General features: G+C 43.5%; 1 protein-coding gene across 1 annotated transcript; it reads right to left on the bottom strand.

Annotated features, from left to right (window-relative positions):
• Positions 1-8,852: 8,852 nt before the first annotated feature.
• On the bottom strand, positions 8,853-10,176 carry LOC121047413. The gene has a single exon (XM_042286650.1). The coding sequence runs from the start codon at positions 10,174-10,176 to the stop codon at positions 9,004-9,006; it is 1,173 nt and encodes a 390-aa protein (XP_042142584.1). The 3' UTR covers positions 8,853-9,003.
• Between the last annotated feature and the right edge of the window lie 2,998 nt (positions 10,177-13,174).

The raw sequence follows: 13,174 nt of genomic DNA, 5'->3' as shown, positions 1-13,174 counted from the left end.
TGTTTTGTATAAACGAGTGCAGGATGTTTTTTTGTTTTTTTTTAAAGCTTTAAATATTTCTTTTAAAAAAGCCATGAAGGTTACACTTATGCGGTTTGTGCACGTGAGTTATACGGCCAGAGGAACATAGTATAGGGGGCTAATCGTAACGATCAGTCGGCTAATAAACTAAAATTTGTTAATTAGCTTTTTAAATAATGAAAATAGGCATATGGTCTCAATGAGAAACTTGCTGAGCGTCATCGAAAACCACTAAATCAGCAATTCTCAGAAAACTTTGAGTGGATGAGAAGCGTAGTGGTTCACTGAAGTTACCACTTGCAGGGCAGGTACAAGGCTAGCGGTTGCGGAACACGATGAAAATCTAATCATTCGCGTTCCGCAACCGCTAGCCTTGTACCTGCTCCACGAGTGGTAACCTTAGTGCACTACTACGCTTCTCACGCGCTCAAAGTCTTTCTAAAAATAACAGATTAGTCGTTTTCGATGACGGTCAGCAAGTTTTTAACTGGAATCATACCTCTATTTTCATTCATTAAAAAGTTAATATAATGAACTTTAATCAATTATTCGACTTATTGCAAAGATTAGCCACCTACATAATGTTCCCCTTGTCGCATAACTCACCTCCACAAGCCGCATAAGTGTAACTTTCACGGCTTTTTTTTTTAAACATATCTGTAAAGCTTAAAAAAAGAACACCCTGTATATATACTTATAGGTCTGTCATAAATTGGACGATGTCTTTCTTACGTTTCCTTGAGTTCGAAAGCTTGAGCGGTTTATACCACATTAAAGGGAAATCATGTTCATGTAGAAAATTTATGTTGTTAAAAATATATCCACTTTGCTTCAGGACGACGTAGTTTTTATAAGAATTTATAAATACCAACAATCTATACAGTTTAATTGGGTTGCATGGTGTGCAATTTCCCTTTAATTTGTTCAATCCTGCCTCGGAAGCCTATTAAAATTTTTCCGAAGTACTAAATTAAAAAAAAGCGAAACGTCTACCGTAAAACACCCAGCATGCGCCCATCCAGCCACAAGAGCCCACCAAATACTTTTGAACCGCTTAAAAAATAAGGAAACGACATTTTAAACGCCCACCGCGGACTTCTGATTCGACCTAACTAACCGGGGAGCTCATCCGCATCAGCCGCTTCTCCAAGCACGTCGGTGCGAAGCAGTGAAGCTTGACGCGCTCTCAATGGTGGAAAGTGTTGAAGCCCACTCTAGCATGTGCCACTTCAGAATTTTTGCTTTCAAATCTAACAAACACCCATCCCTCAGTTGTTGTTTATTTATTTTTTAGATTATGTTTAAGTTGGGGCATTGGTAATCAAGTGTGTGGGCGCGCAACTCGGAGCACCTGGAGCGAAAGCTGGTGCTGCGGAACCCTGGAATCCTGGGTTCAATCTCTAACCCTGCCCGATTCGATTTTGATGAGCGTTACTATACCAGCGTGCGGTCTTGTATTACTACTGCGTGATGCACGTTAAAAGCGACAAAACAGCGGTCGTACTGCACTGACTAAAGTTCTCATCTACAGCGCAAACCAGTATGTCCCAACTGAATGGCGGAACGGCTTTACGCTTTTAAACACAAACGTCTAATTTTCTTTTCTTTAATCTCCACATTTGGCTAGGTATACTTGTAGTGATTTGATTTTTGGTTTATTCTATATTTAATACAGTTTGGGTTACACGCACTTTCAGATGTACAAGTGATTTTTTTCACAGGTATTAATTAATAGTCGCGCTCACCGAGGAAAGTGTTTAAGCTTTCATATGAAGTGTTCACCAATTGGAAGTATTTCAGCCAAAAAAACTAGTGAGTCATATTGGCTCATGTTCGAGCTCCGGAAGCTTAACTAATTCACCTGATATATTACACAAACGTTATAAGCCTTACTGCCTCTCTGCGGGCCAGTATATGAGGAGTTTTCGTTTAAATTTCTTGTTTATATTGAACCCGTTAGGTGGCCGCTACTTGAGTATGCCGCCTCGGGGGCACCATTTGAACACCGGTTATATTCGACGAAGGAATAATCACAAAACGATCAGCTGTTTATTTAAAGAAAGCGTGTTTATGAACTTATAATTACCAGTTTTAATTGTCGCATTTAAATGTGACGTTGGAATAAAGTAGTGCACCAAGCGCCAACTTGTTTTTTTGCCAAAGTCGGAAAAAGGCGGTATGGATTCAAGATATTTATCCTATTTTTTTCGCCTGATTTCAAAACTGGGCCCAAAAAAAACTACAGTTTCAGCACTATAAGCTGAGATAACCGAGTGCTCGCCAGAAAAGGGTAGGGTGCCGTATGGGGTGTCTCCAGAATTCTGGGCTGTAGAAACTATGCTGTGATATTGCGAGAATATGTATGGTGGCAGTTTATTTTCATCTTTTTTAAGATCCTTAACGCACCCAGATTCCCGGCATAGGACGCAGGTGTACCAGCTCGTATTGACGGAGTATATACCTTCAACGAAGATGGGTAGACGATGACGTAGTTGTAACGCGCGCTATCCTGTTCCACAAAAGCGCCAATGACACTATCACCAGTGAGTTAAATCCGACGAACAAAGGCGCATAAAATAGGCAACCTAACAGCGCGCTCCCTGAGCTTTAATAGATCTACGGCAGTAACAAATGCTCGCTCCAGAGCACAATAAGCACGGCGACGTGGCGAACAGTTTGGTTTTTCGCTTTGATTTCTATACACATACCCCACTCACTGCTAAGTTGAGAGTGCGGTGGAGGTTTATAGCTCTTTGGGCCATTCAATCGTAGCTCTTGCATCACGTGGTCACGTTGCCCCCCCCCCCCCCCCCCTTCCTCTCTGCGCACGCCGACGCGCAGGGAGCTGGCGAAAGGAAGGCCATTGATTGGTCCGGCGAGCACGTAACTCTCATAGCCCTGTCAGCTAGAATACGTGACTAGGCGTCGCTGTTTATAGCATCATCTTGTGCTTCTTTCTGCAGCCAGTGTCGACAGCAGGTGCCATCCAAGCGGGAAATGATTCAGGAATATCTGTAAGTACATTGTTTTTTTTCTTTTACATCGTTTAAAAACTGGTTGTGACCAGGGTAATGATTGTCTCCCAACCTGCACGTCTTATAAAGCTAATAAATCAACCAAATAGAAACACCTAATATGTATTTTTATGTGCTGCAAAATCATCACGATATTTTTTTGCAAAATGAACGCTTGGTCCACTAGGTTCTCCGTGACAACAGTGTTTATATAAATGTCAGAACTTTTGAAGTAAATCCAAGAAACATAACTGCCCCCCAAATTGTAACATCAAGAACTTGATTTAGTGTTATCTACTGCTCAATCTTATTGTACTTCAAAGTACTCCCCGAACTAAAATACCCTTTATAAACCGTTTGAGTATTGAGACACAAAGCATAAACTCAACTCGAGATAAAATCATGATTATGGCTCATTTAATGTTTTTGCAGAAAACGCTTAATCTGCCCAGAAATGCCTTAAAAGTTCTACAGGAGCTTAAAAGTTCGCTCGTAATCTTGATATATATATATATTTATTTTTAGCTACCCAAGCAACTTTGCAACGTGGGAATCAGCTCCATTGTTATGCTATCCGTTAAGGTTCAAACAAAGCTCACTACCCCAAAGTAAACACACGAAAAGTTTTCTACTATAGAAGAGGATGGTTGCAGTAAACTCTTTGTTACCGGCAAGAGGCTTAAGGGATTTTTTTTTCTGGAAAGTTATAATTTAAGCTACGTGACCAAAATATTTTTACTTAACTTAGAACAATGGTGGACTTTACTAACGTCTACCGACCTGGAGATGACGGCGTCTCCGGGCCTAATGAATGACTTTGGCCACGACACTTTCTCGGGCTCAATTTTGTCCTCACGCTTTCTTTGTCACTCAGCGCCTTTATCTATCCTGTACAGCTATCACTCCCCCCCCCCCCCCCCCCCCCCCCCCCCCCCGTACATATACGTTGCTACCCCTGTTGTTCATGCTCTCCTTCTTGACTCGCACGAAATTTCAGGGCGGTGTGTTTATTCGATGGTGGGAGAATAAATTAGATCCTTTGTTTTTTTTTCCCGCAATAGGTAGGATTTTATTTGCAAGCAGAAGTTAGTGTCAGGACTCTTTTGCACAAGATATTATAAAAAAAAAAATCCTTTCACTTTTATAAAAAATTTGAGACATGACTTTGAAATTCTGTAAATGAATTGTGTATAATTATTTTAGGAGACAAATAAACACTGTAGATATTAATAATGTGCACTTCGTTAAAACTGCTACGGAAAGGAGGCCTGAAAAATTATTATGATATTATACACCGGACCTAGTCAAGCTTCCTATTTGAAGCTTTTTGTCCGGTGTCCTCACCACAAAATTCTTGTAATGAGGTTAAAAGAAATACATTTAAACATGAAAACACACTCCAATCTAAAGGCCACTGCGCATTCATTTTACATTATCCACTTCTATCACACACCCCGGAGAGGTGACGCAAACTGAGACATTTCGCTCTCGGAATTGTTTAATTTTCCCCATCGCCTCGCAGCATGTGCTGGCCTCCAAGGTTAAGTTAAAACGCAGTGCATAGTTTACGCTTTCATTTCACAGATTATACGCTAGAAACGTTGTCGAGTAAAGAACGCCTAGACTCCGTTAAAGTAAAATTTGGGGGATTTTCGCGCCCCAAACCAAAGACGGCCAACTGGCGCACCTATGGGGACAACTCGGGATTCATTTCGACTGCCTCTGAGATCGTTGGACGTGAAACCAAAAATTTCGGCTACATGGCGCCTTATCCGCAGCAAGCCTCCGTCACATTGCGAGCACCTCGTCTGAGGTTCGAACCCCCACCACCATCCTGGGCATTCGTAGGTCGATGATTTGCTACTCGAAGACGCCGAGGCGACGCACATACTCTGTTGGAGGCGGATCCAGAAATCCGTTTTTTTTTTAGGTGCGGAAAATTTGTGAGGATACTCTTCTCCTATTCTTTCTTGTGCACCGGCGGGTCCACCCATGTCGAAATGCCCTCCGAGAAGGGGGGAGGGGGGGGGTTGACTTCGTTTGGGGGGGGGGGGGGACGGCCGCCCCCGTCGGCCGTCCCCCCCCCCCCCCCCCCCCCAAACGCCTCAAAGGATCATATAGCGACGGCGCTCGACGTTTTTGCGCGTCTGCAATCAACAGGCTGTGAAAAAATCATGCACAATGGATGCGCCGTTATCCTGCACCATTTTTCTGTGTGTGACTGGTTTAGCCGGGGATATCAAACTCATGCAAAAACGACAAGCGTCTTCGTCATACACAATTCTAGTTCCCTGATTGGTTGATTGTAGCATAAAATAAATCGACACCTTCGTTGCTCAATTGTGACACGTCATTACCCCCCCCCCCCCCCAAAAAAAAAGAAAAAAAAAACTGCATTAGTGACGGCCCTTCAATACCTGCGCTCATCGATCCGTCGGGTTAAGCAGACCAGGCCGCACTGGTGATTAACGTTCACCAGATGCTTACCTCGGTGAATTAGTTAGAAGTCCTGCATTCCACCAAATGAGTTTTCCCGATTGGTAGGCCGCCGAACGAGCTAGTGGCTCGAGTTCTCGCGTTATTAAGCGCCTGGACATCAATGGCGGCCCTTCAAATGAAGCAGGTGGGTTCGCCGACAACGAAGGAATGAGTTCGGCACGACGTTAACATATATTATAGTCGAGGACAGCTTAAGGAACTGAGGAACCTCGATCATCTTATTGCAACTTATTATCGCTCGCTGGCCAATCATATTTCGACATTGGCCGATAACAACGCTGAACAACCGATCACAAAGCAAGAAACGTGATAATAACTCGCGACGAACAAGTTTTTTGGAGGAAAAAAGAAACCACTACGTTCAAAATGGGTCTTTTTTTTTTTTTTCGGTGGTGCAGGTCTATAGTGCAAGAATGCGTGTTTTTGTTTTCTCGAAGTTTCAAGCCTTTTCGAAGTTTCAAGCTTTGCGTTTTTTTTCGTGTTTTCTTTATGTTTTTCGATGAGTGTGTTATCTCGATGTCACCGCGGGCAGCTTCTTTGGATGGTATCGGGATGTCATGACAATAACGAGCAAAGTCCTTGGTGATCATATTTTGACATAATCATCTACCTTGCATTGTTTTACGGCCGTTTTGAGCTGAATAATGAAAATTTTAAAAAGTCGTACCTTTCATGTCCAGTAACAATATCATTAAAGCATGCATACCCTATATATTATATATGAGTACGTCTTCGATAACGAGTCTTTACTGCGGTGTGAAAGCAAAAGCAAGTCTTTTAAGGGTAATTTCGGTGTGAACAATTTATGTGCCTTTTTTGTTTGAGCAAACTGCATCTGTTAGAAAATAACTACAAAGGTTTCGTTTACCTATCTTTCTTTTTAGCGATTTTTAATGAAGAACGTTTCTCAGTAAGAATATGCTACATTACAGAGCCATAAATTTCTGACTTCATACCTTTTGCATACATCCTGGAAAACTACATTTAAAACAACATAAACGCGTAAAAGCTTAAATAACACAAGGCGTGACTAAAGCCACTCGTATTCATCTAGCGCCTTTATTTTTTCTATTTTTTCCTATTAGGAGGGAAGTTAATATTGCGGATTTTGTAGGACATAGACGCGACAGATTGCCCTACTCCCGTCACGACTTTTTAAGCCTGCTTCTTACATGAAATATTGTGTTCAGAGATAGGAATCCCTAAGTCAAAATTTCTCCAAAGTAGTCAAATGTTTTACGACAGACTTCTTACGTAGTCTTAAAACTATGGTTTTAAGATAATGTTCGTGAGTGAAAAGAGAGCGTAAAGAACAACAATAAATTCTTACAAAAAAAACTGACGTATCGCGGGATCTTGGTTCGCTTAAGCTGAAAACGATGTGCAATGCAAGACAATAAAAAACGAAAAAAGAATATCCGTCTGCTGTTCATTTGCTTAGCCTCTTAACAGTTTGTTACGCATAATATATGTGATGTGGTTGCTTCACATGTTTTAAATTTCTCTATTATTCATACTTTAAATTAGTTTATTTATGAGGCATCTAGATGCTGATTGTAAGAAGACGTCCGGCGATTGTCTTCAACGAGTCAAGTTCTTCCCTTTACACATTACAGTAAAACCAAGCGATTTCGTGAGCACGTGCTCTCAAAACCGAGGACGTGTCACGTATATAACTTTCCAGATTTTTTTATTCGTTTTCAGTTTCTTCTCAATTTTATGTCATTAAAGCTTTAAAAAAAAAAACGCGAGGCATGACTTCTTATGTTTACACTGCTTGTGGTACGTTCCTTGGAGTTATAATTGGTGAATGCTGCGATCTTTTATGCCCTGCGTTGCTTAAAAGCTTGCAGTGCCCCTTAGGTGACTTTTCAATTAAGATTTTACTTAAACATTCCAATACGTTGCTGGAGTTTTTGCCATTTTTAGTGAACGTACTCTAGTCAAGCTGATAAGGGCTTTATTTTTTTTATGAATATTTTCTAACTAATCACTCTAACAGAAGGCTCCGACCTATGTGAAATAAAAGGTTCCGTGAAAAGAAAAAAACATTACTAGAACGTATTGTTGAAATTATTTAGACACATTTTACTTCATTTTAGTCAGTAGTTTACTACGAGAGAGTATGGTACTGAAAAGTCAGGAGTTGCCTGAAAAGGTTTACTGGCAGTATAACAACTTGTTATTGTACTGCGTTAAGAAAAAATCTCTCCAGGTTAATTTTTAAATGAATCCCAAACACTAACAGCAAGATTCGATTGCTATAACAAAGAGCTGGGAGAATTCAGAAGGATACTACATCGAGCTAAGAAGCGACATTTAAAACTGCCCAATCAAATTGAAAGCTGGATGTTTAGTGAACGTTTTAATAATTTAATCCGTAATTAAAACAAACAAAAACATCGAAACAAATTTTTACATTAATTTCATAATATCAAGTATTAAACCAAGGTATTTCAATGTTAAACGAGATTTCCCTGGAAGCTTTGAAGAGTTATTTTTATTATACCATTGCACAAAGTATCTATGGCTATTTTCGCAAAATTATATTTACCTGGTTAGTATATTCTTTTTATTTTTTAGAAAATCACATCTTCCCTGCGTTGTATTTTCAACACCTTTTTCAATCTTGGCCAATGATTATGATTATTTATGCGGGACTTGATGCAATCGTTTTCGAAAAAATAAATCATATATTTTAGTCACTATTTTCACTAGTGAGTTATTCACGTAGCACACCTAAGCTGTACTTGTGATGTGCAAGGCCAGCATATATTCGCAATAACCACGCCAACTAGTAGGTATCATACATCCAAGTTATTGCTTTTGCCTGTCAGATTCTACTCTCCTGGGTTTCTTACATATCTTTGTTTAGAAATGTGTTTCCGCGTATTCACCGTTATATGGGACAACTTGTAGGATTTTATATTAAGTCATTTCTCTACTTCCTTTAATTCTTTACTTTGCAACAGCTCAATATGGTCGGCAATAATGTAACTGACTAATTTTACGCGTTTATGTTTGAGGCCATTAGGAGAAAAATGGATCTGTGTTCTTATACATACTCTATGGTTAATTTCATATCTTATAGACTGCTTAAGCTTTCAACTCTACTATTTGCTGTTAAAGACATGTGGGTTTCGTCAACGGTTAGGTTTTGCAACGCTTTGCACATGGAAGAGACTGAGGAACTCTTGCAGCTTTCCCAATCGTATATCGGCGATTTGGGACGAATGTGTCGAATCTGAAAGGGCCTGTGTAAAAGCCCAGCGTGTCTCACCTTGCCTGTCGCCCTTGTGCTCGCTCGTCACAGCCGGGCACGTGAGACGGGCGCGGCAATCCCAGCGTGGACCGGAGAAGGGTGGCTTGGCCGCCGCCTGCCGTCCGAGACAGGCTCCAGGGCGAGCCACGGCACACTTCTCCCCAGAAGGGGCCAGAGAGCGAAAGACCAAGTGGGTCCGTGTCAATCCTAGCTGGGGACCTCGTCAGAAGCCCTCCCGTTAAGTCCCCTACTGCACCCGTCGGCGGCTGCCGACTGCCTCAAGAGCGGGAACCTCTTGGGGCCGTCTCTCCTTGGGGGAAGGCGTACGAGGTCCTGTGGACTACAACGTCCGAGCAAGGGGACCACCTGGTCTTCGTCGAGTCCACCGGTGACGTAGCTGGGCGTCGCGGCCATTATCTCGTCCTCGTCCGAGTCATCGGACAGGCCGTCGCTCTCGACGGACGCGAACAGGTTGGGCGTCCTCGGGTATCGAGCGTAGAGTTCGAGTCGTACGGACACTAGCGAGTCCGGCGTGTCACAGCCGTCGGGGTCCTGGATCTGGAGGTCCGCGGGGGACGGCAAGAAGTGTTCCTCGTAGCGCGGGCTGAGCAGGAACGTGGTGGTCGAAGAAAGGGACGTCCTGGTGCCCGTGGAGCAGGGCAGGACGAGGGACCTCGGGGGCTCCGAGGGCCCCGGCTCGCCGTTGCCGAGGTGTGTGGTCCAGACGGAGGAAGACGCGGGCGCGAGGCCCGGCACGGTGAGGTGGTGGCCGTTGGTTTGGTGGGGCGTCTTGGCCAGCACCGGAATGAGTACCTCTGCGGCGGAGGGCTTCCTCTCGTCGACGGGCACGACCCGGTGGTGGGGCCGGTCCTTGGCCTCGAACGTGAGCACGCACGCGGCCACGATGAAGATGCCACCGAGGCCCATGATCGCCGGTCCGGCGAACGACATGTTGTGCAGGTGGGCCTCGCGGGTGCGGTCCACCACAACCACGGTGGCGTTGTGGCGCTGCTCTTGGGACGTGGCCAGGTGCTCGGCGTAGAATCCCACCACGCACATGGCGGTGCCCACGACCATGAGTAAGATGCCCCCCGAGAGAGCCTTGCACGCTTCCCAGACGCAGCGCAGCGTCCAGCGGCTGCCGGTCTCTTCCTTGGCGTCCGCCGTGTTGGATTGGGCTTGGCCCTGCTGTTGGTGCGGGCCCTGTTGGTGTTGCTGCTGCGGCTGCGTCGGGATCAGGTTGCAGTGGGACGGGGCCCGGGCCCGGGCGGCGGCGGAGGCGGCAGAGAGGCCCCCGGCGCCTCCTCCGGCGGCGGCGAGCACGGCCCGGCCCGTGTTCTGTTGGCGAAGCTGGCGCCCGATGACCGCCGCGCTATTCATCCCGGCAGTCCGGCGACGACGTCCTCCGAGGGCGGGGTCGTGGCGGCGGTGGGGCCGCCACACCGCGCACTGGCACCGAGCCGGTGCCGCCGGCACGGCCCGTATTTATACCCCACCGAGCTGGCCGCCATGCGCTACTGCATCCTGGGTACCCACGCCCTCCCCGCGCCTCACCCGCGGGCCTCCGGGGGGGAAGCCCCCACGGCGCATGCGCGAGAGGCCCGAGCCCGGTGCTCGCCGGAGGAAGTCGTGGGACTGGGTGGCGCCGCCGCGCGGTCGGAGCGCGAACCGTTTTTTCGGCTGCTCCTTGCGGTCCTGCTCCCTTCGGTTGCTTCGGATGGAGGTCCCGAAGGTGCGGCGGCTCAAGTCGGCTCGTCCAAAGTTGGATTCGCCCGCGCGTGCATTTTTCTACGAGTGACAGTGGACGTCTGTGGTGTTTGGCTGCGTGACCTTTTCGGATTTCCTGGCTCTGAAAACAATGTGCTATTTTGACGTTTATGAGCGATTCTGGTTTCGTGGACGGCGCCGATAGAGGAGCGTGTTGACCCGTTGCGTCGTTAAGTTAAGAATGTTAAATTTCTGTGGTGGAGAGCGAAGATAACGTTCAGCTTTTTTTGTTCCGGATTTGCTCGACAGTGATATTCGAACTACCAAGATGCGTTTTTAGGTTTCAGATTTAGAGTGCTTAGAGGAATTTAAAAGCATTACAAACTGTTTTGTAAATTATGACATATTATAAGTACAATTGTGCTGGTTCCTTGCGATTCCCAGCATCAGCGGGTGCAATTCGGGTGCTGTACGTCTTGAAAAATAATATAAAAACGAGTTAATCATTATGCTTTGCGTGATCGGGGTTATGTTAAAGCGTCGCTTTCACGAAGCGGGGCAATTTATTTGCTTTGCTTAAAGAGATTTTTTCGTATTTTCTGCAACTGCGTTCAGAGGCTGAAAGTATTGATGCATAAATAAGTTTGTTCGGAGAGTAAAGTATTAATAGACAAGGTACCATTTCCATGAAGTGTAATGTGTAAAGCGTTGAGGTCCCTATACGTGGTGGTGTTTAAACTCAGTTAATATGAGTGTCAGCAGCAGGAAAGGAAACACCGTCAAAACGCAAAGCGGAGGAGCAAGAAATATGTGTCAGGTTTCCACGTTATAAAAAATTCACTAGTTTGCTCTATCCTTTTTTTGTGTGTGTGTGTGTACCAAAACATAAAATTCGTGAATGTATTTTCCGTCAGAATAGTTGACTTATATAAACTAATCGATATGTTTTGCGAATTATTTTTTTGCATACTGTTTAACTTTGTGTGTGAGCTGTATTTGACAGACACAAATTTAAATAATCAGAGAACATAGGTACAAGCAAACTACACAGAAAGGAAATCGTTCACGTAGCAGGCGGGTCTAGACTTCTAATGAACGCAGCAACCGGTACACAATTTCTCAAACTCAAAATAAATTTTTTATATAAAAAAAGTCAGAACATGTTTTACTACATTAGTCCACAGGTATTTTTTACCTTTGAATCTTTTATAAAAAAAAACTAGGCTGGATTGTGAACTTCATATATGTATATAGCTATAATCAAGCCGAAGTAATACGAATGTGCGACAAGTTGCTTTAAGAGCATGGATGCTACAAAACTCACTAAGAGATTGGTACGATAACACAGGGAATTGAATTTGTTTTTTTCAAAGTGCACAAATGTCAAGTCACTACATATCAGATAAATATATCTACACCGTTGAAGAAAAACTAAAAAATTTGGAGGCAATCGAACATAGTCAGAATTGAACAACGTACACAATATAACAATCCATTGATACAAAAGTCATAAATATAAACATTTACGACTTAATATTTGTAGTACTCCTAATAGAAATAGGTAAAGTGCAAAATGAGAACTCTTGGATAGAAGACACTTTTTCCTTGAGGTTCAAAAGTCAACCTTTAAACCCCCCACAGTATTCACTTCAACTGAGTGTGCCTCGCTTCTGGAGTAATGTCTTTAAACTTTTAAGCTGTGCTACATCGCCTTAAAACTTTATATTAATGTATTAATGGAAACAAAGATTACCATCTAAAAGGTATTTGAAAATAAATACTGTAATAAAACCGGGCGGAAAATATTATGCTTATAAAATTTTCCCTCGTTAAAGAACCGGCAAAAATAGTTGCCCCTTTTTGCCAAGTGTGAAAAACGCTTTCTTAATAATTAAATCCCAGCTGCGTTATTCAAATTAATTCGAACGTTTAAATACTATTCCACTGACAATACACTCCGTACGAAATTAAGCCTGAGCGCAATTAGAGCTTTCATTTCACGATGTCTTAGGTCAAACTTTTTTATTACTCAGGTTTGAAATGCACAGGTTAAGCCACCAGAGTAAAAAAACTTTGTCTTATTTTATGTTTTTCAACAGTATCATTATCCCAGAAGTTATGGTTAAGAGTGCTTCATAAAAATGGGCTTGCGCTGTCGTACTTGGAAAGTGACTTCGTGGTAAATACCACATATTAATGTTCTCTCTTCAAAGAAACTCAGGTGTTTTGCTTCATCTTAGAGGAATTAGCGTCATTTGGTATTTCGGCCGCTATAACTACAAGCACTGAGCGAGCACTTGGTCTCTCAAAACCCTCTCACTAAAACTTCACTACTTGCGCAATCTCACGCCAATCTAGAGTATTTAATTTCTTTCTGGCACAAAACGCGCGCTTCCCAGGCCCAGTTTAGGTTGCGAAACATCTTTTTTCCACCAACAAATTGCGCGTTGGTCTATATGCCGTTTTGTTTAGTTTAAAACAAGAAGACCATTTCTTTTAGTATGCTAAATCTATATTTGTTTTTGGTTGTGTATATTCAGAATTTGTTAAGCACGTTAGGACTTGAAAAAAAAATATTAGCACGAGGGAAGGATTGCCATGTCGTCTGAAGGTAGACCTACAAAGTTCTGCAGTTGCAGAAACGACGGCGTTAAGATTTAAGTTTCAAACT

This window comes from Ixodes scapularis, unplaced genomic scaffold (assembly GCF_016920785.2).
Source record: "Ixodes scapularis isolate PalLabHiFi unplaced genomic scaffold, ASM1692078v2 PGA_scaffold8__174_contigs__length_109621045, whole genome shotgun sequence".
Classification (NCBI taxonomy): domain Eukaryota; kingdom Metazoa; phylum Arthropoda; class Arachnida; order Ixodida; family Ixodidae; genus Ixodes; species Ixodes scapularis.
Note: the sequence above shows the minus strand (reverse complement) of the source record. Positions and strands in the feature narration are given on the sequence as shown.

What these genes read in the sequence shown, in the direction of transcription:
- LOC121047413 (XM_042286650.1), bottom strand. Translation starts at nt 10,176, where the DNA reads ATGAATAGCGCGGCGGTCATCGGGCGCCAGCTTCGCCAACAGAACACG.